The following is a 9,899-nucleotide window of genomic DNA, read 5'->3' as shown; positions in this document are numbered from 1 at the left end:
GTATTCGAGTGTCCCAGGTTCACCGCAAGACCCGAGGGGCTGCCTGCCCTTCATGCCGGGAACATAGTGGAGGAAATGTGTCGCGAGGAGGGCACCTGGAACGCTGTGAACAGTGTAATCGTGCACATCATGTCCGAGCTACAGCGGAAGTGGAGGGTCGACCAGCGTGGTAATAACCCCTGACCGTAGAAGAGAAACAACTGCGAGGGCTGCTGCAACGGACTGTACCCTACGAGAGTCACTGTGACGGAGTGCGCGTCATGTTGGAGGGCATTGCCTAATCGGCGCTCCGTCGGGAAGAGAAATCCTGCGAGGGTGGCTGTGATGGGGCGCGCGTCAAGTTGGAGGGCGCCTCCTAATCGGTTCACGTCTCGACAGGTGAGAAACCCCGCGAGGGTGGCTGTGACGGGTTGCGCGTCAAGCTGGAGGGCAATTGTTAATCGGTACACGTCTCGACGGGTAAGCGGAATCTGGAGAGCAGGACAACAAAAGGGTGGCAATGCCTGTTGGTGGATTGGATGGAGGAACACTGCGAGGGTCGTCTAGACGAAGCGAGCGCCTAGGAGGGCGTCATCAGATCGGTGTGTACCCCACGAGAGCTGCTGTGACGGAGTGCGCGTTATGTTGGAGGACACTGCCTAATCGGCGCTCCGTTGGGAAGAGAAATCCTGCGAGGGTGGCTGTGACGGGGCGCGCGTCAAGTTGGAGGGCGCTTCCTAATCGGTTCACGTCTCGACAGGTGAGAAACCCCGCGAGGGTGACTGTGACGGGTTGCGCGTCAAGTTGGAGGGCAATTCCTAATCGGTACACGTCTCGACGGGTAAAAGGAATCCTTTGCAACGGATGTGCGCGGCGGAGTACAACGGATTCGTAAATGAGATATACAGAGAAAAAGGGAAGGATCAACGCTAGTTAGCGTTGAAAACTCGTGAAGTGCATGAGCACAGCCGCCCCCTGAAGTAGTCGCCTAGATGTGGTTCCGGGGGGAATGAGGCTATGAGTAGAGGGCTTGGTTTTTGTGGGTGCGATCCCCACTCGACGTCTGGGTTATCCCTTCCCAGATAAGGCTGGAACATATCTGCACTGTGTGTTGCCCAGGTACGACAACTGCGCGAGTGTACTTCGCAGAACGCGCCAACCAAAAAGCGCTATACCGGGCTGTCTGCGCCGCCGACAGAGGATACAGCGCTCTGCACTTGGCGCAAGCGGAGTACCAACTCAACTGCAATCTGCAGACAGTGGAGGAGAAGATTGCAGCTTGGAAGCAGAAGGCAGTGCATGGTGCCCACCTCCATCAACTGGACCGGCCACACGTCGACAAGGCCGCATCTAATCTGTGGCTAACGCGTGGTGAACTCTCTTCAGTAGTAGAAGCCGACATGGACAGGATAATGCCGACGAGAAACTGCAGACGGTACGTCTGGCATCAAGACGTTGATGACATTTGCCGGATGTGCCATCAACCAGGTGAAAACATAGAGCACATTATGGGAGGCTGTCCCGTTTTGGCCAACGCAGCCAACAACTGGCGCTCCAATGTGCTCTACTGGAAGACAACGTACCAAACTACCGGTACCTGCCTGCACCTGTCCTGGGAAATGACCGTTTCAAGCTGTACTGGGATCGCACTGTTCTGACCGACCGCTCGATCCACCACAACCGCCCAGATATAATGGTTTACGACAAGAGCGACCGCAAAGTCACCATCATCGATGTCGCTATTCCACTGAACCAGAATCTGGAGGAGACCCACGGTCGCAAAATCTGCAAGTACCGACCATTGGCCGTGGAGCTCAAGGAACTGTGGGGGCTAAGGGAGGTCCCAAGAATTGTTCCAGTCGTTCTCTCTGGAACTGGAATTGTCCCGAAGACACTTCTGGAAGCGCTAAGGGTGTTGAATATGGAGAAGGAATTGGCCGGCATCCAAAAGTCGGTCATCCTTAGCACCTGCGCGATTGTCCGACAATTTCTCGGTCAGAACTGAAACAGCACGAGCATGCAGATACGTGCATTCCGCAGAGCCTAGTCCTCCTTTGGCATTCAGAAGCCCGGGGGCAGGTGAAAATTCTGGCTAGGTTCGCCTAGTTAAGAAGTGAGATAAGTCTGCCAAAAAAAAAAGCACCGTACTCCCCAGATATAGTCCGGTGTGATTTTTTTCTATTTTCGAAACTCAAATTACCGCTTCTCGCGACCCATTTTGATAGCATTGAAGACATAATGACAAATTCGCTGCGTGAATATGATGGAATACGTTATCGAAATCTCTTGCAGTAAATATCAGATACAAATCACATCCCTACTAAAGATTTGTTAAATTTATAATGTTAAACTTGATAATTTTCAAAGGGTATGCGAGTTAGTATGATGAAATAATTCGGTACCGGGGAACAGTCTAGCCCTACAATCATAATTATCGTGAATGGAGGACCAGATAAGAATAAAAGACGTTATAAAGAATTATGAAGAAAGGTAATAGATAGGACGCTTCATCCTTTCATAGGCACCTAGCACCTACACCGTCATCCTCAACGAGAGCACTCCTCTTTGGTCTATAATCACCATAGTTTTAGATATGTGCAAGCGCAAGATGATGGAAGATTAGTTTTTTCACTCAACACTCGGTTGTGCGAAAGTGTGGAAAGAGAGCGCACAAACTCTCCACAGTGTAGCGAATAAATTCACTGGAGAGTACACTCTGATGAGCTAATAACTGGCGGATGCGCCCAGGTAAAAGAACAGAAGTGGCTTTCAATTAACTTAGCGCTGTGGTTCGCTGAAAAAAGTGTGGATTATATGTCGAATGAGATTGCACTCAGCAAACATTAAATCGCATAACAAGCGTATATATAACATCATATGCCCTAAAATTTGGTTGGCATATAATGCGCCTAACTGGCATATGCATGCAAAAGTGGAGGCCATATACATACATGGCAAATGCTTACCGAATTTGTTTGAATGAATATGCAACTTTGACCAGCTATAATAGCGATTATGTTGAAATTGAATTGCGATCGAATGTGAATATATTCATGAATTGTCAAAGCACCAAATGCGACTTTTGCCATACTCATATACGATTTATTACAGACATAGAAAAAAAACAAATGGCGCAAAATATTTTCGTGAAATGTTTATTATAGCCTCACGAATCGCCATTTTTATATATGAGTATTTATGTTTGTAGAAATTATAATTGTTTGATTGACTTGTGTTGGGAGTGGAATATGAATGTTTAAAATGGCACAGATTGATGTTTGGTGAAAACTGCTCCGATGTGGGTTTGAACTCCGGTCGACTGGATTATCATCCACCAGCTGCTATCTGAAATTTAATTCAACAGCGGTTAAAACTTTCGAGTGCATCAGCATTTCATTGACATTTCAATATGATGTAATATATTCTTCATTAGGATCTAATATGATTTACTGTTTCATGATTTTCTTCAGTATGCAACACGATTTACTACAGTACTGAATCGATTTAAATTATACGCTTATACGACACACAAACTGCATCAGCGTAATATCCCAGCAAACATTAAATCGCATAACAAGCGTATATATAACATCATATGCCCTAAAATTTGGTTGGCATATAATGCGCCTAACTGGCATATGCATGCAAAAGTGGAGGCCATATACATACATAGCAAATGCTTACCGAATTTGTTTGGATGAATATGCAACTTTGACCGGCTATAATAGCGACTAGTGCCATACTCATATACGATTTATTACAGACATAGAAAAAAAAACAAATGGCGCAAAATATGTATTATATATTTATATATTATATATTTATTATTGAGTATTTATGTTTGTAGAAATAATAATTGTTTGATTGACTTGTGTTGGGAGTGGAATTGAATGTTTAAAATGGCACAGATTGATGTTTGGTGAAAACTGCTCCGTTATGGGTTCGAACTCCGGTCCTCTGGATTATCATCCACCAGCTATCTCGCGCGGCTATCTGCAATTTAATTCAATAGCGGTTAAAACTTTCGAGTGCATCAGCATTTCATTGACATTTCAATATGATGTAATATGTCCTTTATTAGGATCTAATATGATTTACTGTTTCATGATTTTCCTCAGCATGCAACACGATTTACTACAGTACTGAATCGATTTAAATTATACGCTTATACGACACATAAACTGCATCAGCGTAATATACGCATATGATGCGGATTAAATATATTCTACGACAATGTACATCATAAAATTGATGTTTATTATACCGATATGCGACTTAATTTGGTAATGGTATATAAAATCGAGTTTTTAAATTTTAGGCGATTTCAAATATACACGATACATACTTTGATTGATATTATATGCGATTATGATTTATTCGGAATTCTTGTAAGACTTGGCACGTGCAAAATTATACGATTTAATGTTTGCTGGGATAAGCATATGATGCGGATCAAATATATTTTACGACAATGTACATCATAAAATTGATGTTTATTATACCGAATTGCGACTTAATTTGATAATGGTATATAAAATCGAGTTTTTACATTTTATGCGATTTCAAATATACACGATACATACTTTGATTGATATTATATGCGATTATGATTTATTCGGATCTCTTGTAAGACTTGGCACGTGCAAAATTATACGATTTAATGTTTGCTGGGCACTCTTCAGTGTACTCGTTAGTGTGGCAGAGTGCGGATCACGCGCTTCATTGCTGGTCACAGATTTTCGCACACTTGAACTCCCAAGAGTAAAGAGAGTGTAAGATAGTGTGACTCGCTCGCTCCAAGATTTCTCCCAACTAGCGCACACTGGTTCTTTATATATTCGCCAGTGAAATGAAAAAGCGTATGGTTTTTCTTTGGTAAGTGAAGACTGCATCGTTAGTTTAGGCATGAAACTCGCGCGCGGGTGAAGCATTTTAGTGAAAATGCCATAACTGAGTACCAGGGTATCCTCCACAATAAGCTTGTTATGCTTGTAAATGCATAACAAGCTTATTGTGGCGAGCGAAGGAATATTATCCCGTACATAATCGCGCAATCGACTAGGTTCCCGTGATGTAATATGGAAAAAAAGGAGCAACACAAGAAGTAAGTATTGTTCCTCGCTTCTTTGTACCATCGAAATTCACTATGATCTTGATATTTAACTGCAATAACTATACTCATGTCCATTTTGCGATGGGAAGCGATTAATCGGAGCTCATCGCGTGCTATGACAAACTGATCGCTTTAGATCGCGCGTTTTTTTTATGTTTCATTCCACTCCATTTTACGTGTAAACAACCCAGCACAAGGATGCCAAATTTGATGACATGACTTCATTTTGTAAACAATTGAATTGTGAGATATTTAATTTAGTAATAGATTTTATGTATGGGATATTTTGCTCAAAAAAGCCTCAGCCGAACATCTAAATTGAAAGTACAGTGAATGAAACATTTTTCTCAATATCATTTGGTTACTTTTTCTCAAGTTTATATATATTTTTTTTTCATTCACTCAATCAACGGCAATATTCATTTTCATGTGCACGTATTTCTGAATGCTTTATGATAAACCACGGTCAACGTCATTGAGGATCGTTTTTTCGGTGAACTTAATATCGTGTTTTTAGAACTCATTGCAACAAATAAAAAAAAACATTATAATATGCATTACGTTCAAGTTTGTACCCGCGCCTGCATCGCATCGCGTTCGCTCGGCCTTGGATGTCAATGAAAACATGAAAACAAACTGATGTTATATCATGAAGAGCGGGACACGGATAATTCTTTTGCATCTCACAACTCACACTCTCTGCAGCTCCTCAGCTCTTCAGCTCAACAGTTCTGCAGCTCTGCAGTTCCGCAGTTTTTCAGCTCAGCAGCTCTTCCGTTCTCAGCTATGAGCTGATCCGAGCTGATCCAGAATCCGCTCATAATGATGAAGCGATTCATTTGAACAGCTAATTGGTGGATGGTACATCTTTGCGCTTAGATGTCGGAGATAGATTTCGATAAGAGATCATTTTTACGTATTTTTCCTCTATTCTATATCACCGTGTATGCGTGTTGATGTCTGGAACGGCAAGTAGTTTATTATTATTTTCGTTTTGTCTGATTCATTGTCTTCTAGGTGCTCGAAGCGTCTGGAAGTTGAGCGAAATTTGCTTGATCATTCAAAAAAGCCTGTGACTGTACTTCCACAAGAAGCATAAACCGTGCAAGAAGAGTTAAACTTGTGAAATTTGTTGGGTTTATATTTGATTGTTCAGCCCTACGCAGATCCATTCGAAGTACAATCGGAGTTGAAGAAGCAAGTGTGTCCAAAAAAAAAGTTGAAGCAAAAAAGTGTCCTGTTGGTATTAATTCAAATTATAAAGCAGGTAGAAAAATAGCAAATTGGTAGTTTTCCGCTGACATCCTTCTGCGGTGTTTTATTTTGCTGGGAAAACGAAAAGTGCATTGCGAAAAGCAAAATGGTGTTCCCGCAGGCGTTGAAAATAACAGTACATCAAAAGGATGGAAATCCTGAAAACTTTCTCATGAAGGTCATGAAGAATCAGGAGGTTTGCTACAATTTCATAAATTTGAAGAACGAGGTTGTCACTCGCTACCCGGAGTTGCTGCAGTATTCTGATATCAAGTTTTACTGGATTGGTGAGTGTTCATCGTGAAAAAAAAAATGTTTTCGCTAACTGCGCACTTATTTTGTTTATTTTCTCATGGTTCGCTTTGTCTCATAGGGAAATTCAAATTTGTATACATATTTCGTAATAGATATTTGAAGGTATTTTACGCCATTGTGTGTGCACAGAAGAGGAAACTTATATAATGGATTGCACCCGTTTGAGTATCCTTAAGTCTCGATTTTTTCTGGTTTATCGAATCTTCGTTCGCATATCGAATTATTTGGAACGACGTAATTATATTAGAAAAAAAATCTTTTCTGACGAAATCGCATTAGTTTTCTGGTTCAATAAATAAATTTTCGATTCACATCGAGTTATAGCGAATCATCAAAGACAAGACGTGTTCTTTCAAGAGTTTCAAATGTTGTGTTTTGATGTGGTGGTCTCTCTATCGCTCTCGCTCTCACAGTTGGTCTGTTTTGATTCGTTTGCCTTCAAATGTTACACATGCTTACGTGCATACGCACCAACACAAATGTCCGTGTTCCCATATAGCCCTCGAAGTGCTGGCGGCCGACTAAATGTAAATGTCCGTGTACATCTGGACTGGTGTCCACACTGAGAGAAATAATTAGTAAATATAACGAATTTTTTGGTAAATACTACCAATCTATAGTCATTTTCGACCGTACTAATAAACACATATGTCAAGCAGAACCATGATTCGGAAGCCCAATATCGGCTACATTTTCTCGCCGAAAATGCACGTATCAGAATTATATCCTTATTATACCTCCGTATTGCCTTATGGGAACAATGAAAATGGTTAATACGCGCTTTTCTCACCAGTTTTCAGATATGACAATATCCAAGCTTACTAATGTTATCGAGTAAAATATACTAATCTCTGGTAGGGATGCGGGTTTGTTGACAATATGTACAAAAAATTTGTACATTATACTAATTTTGCATTACCAAATGTATTTAGTAGTTTTCGACCGAGGATTTTTCTAAGGGCACTTGTGAGATCTTGAGATAAGGATATTCATTATGGCGGGTTTACATTAGGGAGATCTATAGCTATAGATGGATTTATTCACCCGAAAATAGATGCAAACGGGTGAGAATATATATGATACACTTCTTCGAGGTATATGTGTATAGAGGGTATAAAATAAATTCAGGCATATGTAAACGCTGGTAAATTTTTCAATGTTTAGAAATCACTAAAGTTGGATGCAGTTCTATTTCAGGTGAATAAATTCACCGAAAATATGAATGTATTCATTATATAAGTTCGGGCTAGTGCAAACGGTTGATGCGATTGCTATAAATCTCATAGTTCTTCACACGAATATATCAACCCATCCTTAGAGAAGAGATTGGAATTCTCGAATATATTGTATTCTAAAAACTCCCGTTTTTTTGTTCTCGATTGATTTATATCTGTATTGAAAATGAATTTTCTATTTCAATCAAATTCCGCAATGACAAATGTACAGTGTCGACAACTGTGGGCGACATTCGTAGAAAATTTCATGACTCGCCTATATTCGGAATTTTCCTGGAAAATCAGAGAATATCAGGGATTTTTTCAAGTTTTGAGTCGACACCCTGGGTGAAAAGATGCTACCTGTTTTTAGAATAATGGTTTTTATTTCTTTAAGAACGGCGAATGTATGTGCGAATTCATGAAAACTTATTTCGCTTCGTATGGTATTTGAAATAATTTGATGGCTGTCGATCAATTGTATGATTCATTGTTGGGGAAATATCAATCAAAGTGTCAACAAAATAAGATTGAATCGAGATGTCAAGTGTTACTAAGATAACAATCCAAAGCACAAAGCACATAAAGTTCTAACATGGTTACGTTACAATTGCTCAAGAGTTAGGCCGAGGACATATTGAACGTGATGCGGCGAAACTGTTCATCGAGTGTTTTGCTGCGTATGAATGCAAGTGATGGTTGCCAGACGATTTTCATAAATATTTTCCCAATTGAGCCCATTGAACGAAAATAAAAACTATGGATGGGTTATACCTATGATATAACCGCAAGGTTGACGTAGGACTGCCGTTGGCTTAGTAATCAATTGTATTTCTTCAACTAGCAATAATCAGTCAGCTCGCGCAGTCCGAAGCCGCCGGACGCAAAGTTGTTCGTGTCCGTTATTGTGTTGGAACAATACCGTTATCGGTTTCGCTGAAGTGATTGTGTCGCTCTAACGGTGTTTTCTTTATTGCGAGAGTGAAGTGATAAGTAATCACAACCAGCGGGAGGGAGAAGTCCTCCACTGCGGGCGCTGTGAGCGTGTGCCGTTCCTCGTCATCGTATTGTGGTGCGATACACCATTGCTGTTGTGCCAAGCGATCATCACGTGGTTCGATTGGAGCACCGTTACAAATCATCCGCACCGTGCGCTTCAAGTATTTTAGTTTATATATATATTAGGTTAAGGATTTAAAAAAAAAAAAGAAAAAGTATAATTGTATATCTGCCATAATGGCAGAGTGCGATCCTCTTGATATGGACATTGAATCTGATGTTTCCTCCTCACTAACTACTGGGAAGTCGCTTAAACGCGTTCCCCCCTCAGACGATGTCTTTTCAGAGGAAGAGTTAATCAACCTCAACAAGCCCCCTTCAAGAAAATTGGCAAACTTTTCCACTTCGCCCCCTCAATCTCCCGCTCCCGCTTCCGATTATCTCCCGAACTTGCCTCCCAGCCCAACTGTTCCCGCTCCCGCTCAACAATCGACCTCGTCCTCCCCCGCAGTTGTCCCCTCTCCGCGTGTCAAGGTCTATCCAGAAGATGCATCTGGATCTGGCCCATGGGTTGTTTTCTTCCGGCCAAAACCCAACGGGAAATCGCTCAACGTCATTCAGATCATGAAAGATCTGACAAAAAATTATTCCTCCGTGGTCGAAATTAGAAAGGTTCGACCGAACAAACTGCGTGTTGTCGTGGCTGATCGGAAGCAAGCTAACGAGATTGTTGTCGACAATAGGTTCGTACTAGAATATCGCGTCTATGTGCCCTGCCATAACGTAGAAATTTCGGGGGTGATCACAGGAACGGGTCTGACGAGCGCATTAATAAAAGAGGGAGATGGCAGATTTAAAAAGCTCCCTTTGACGAAAGTTAAAATTTTGGACTGCCATCAATTAGGAAAAGTGTCCCAGGAAGAGGGAAAAACAAAATTCACGCCGTCCGACTCGTTTCGAGTAACTTTTGCTGGTTCCGCCCTCCCTGACTACGTTATGGTGGACAAATTGAGGCTTCCGCTGCG

The 9,899-nt window shown here is 41.6% G+C and overlaps 1 protein-coding gene across 2 annotated transcripts in view; it reads left to right on the top strand.

Annotated features, from left to right (window-relative positions):
• Positions 1–6,087: 6,087 nt before the first annotated feature.
• Positions 6,088–9,899, top strand: part of LOC129777945 (protein ref(2)P) — a 30,568-nt gene continuing 26,756 nt past the window's right edge. Inside the window, exon 1 of one of the 2 annotated variants that reach the window (XM_055784554.1) lies at positions 6,088–6,633. In XM_055784554.1, coding sequence (XP_055640529.1) covers positions 6,453–6,633 — 181 coding nt within the window. In that variant the 5' untranslated portion in view covers positions 6,088–6,452. The remainder of the gene's footprint in view (positions 6,634–9,899) is intronic. The other variant, XM_055784553.1, reaches the window with a different exon arrangement.

The sequence above is a fragment of the Toxorhynchites rutilus genome, chromosome 3, assembly GCF_029784135.1.
Source record: "Toxorhynchites rutilus septentrionalis strain SRP chromosome 3, ASM2978413v1, whole genome shotgun sequence".
NCBI classification, from domain to species: domain Eukaryota; kingdom Metazoa; phylum Arthropoda; class Insecta; order Diptera; family Culicidae; genus Toxorhynchites; species Toxorhynchites rutilus.
This window is presented reverse-complemented; position numbering and strand designations above follow the sequence as displayed.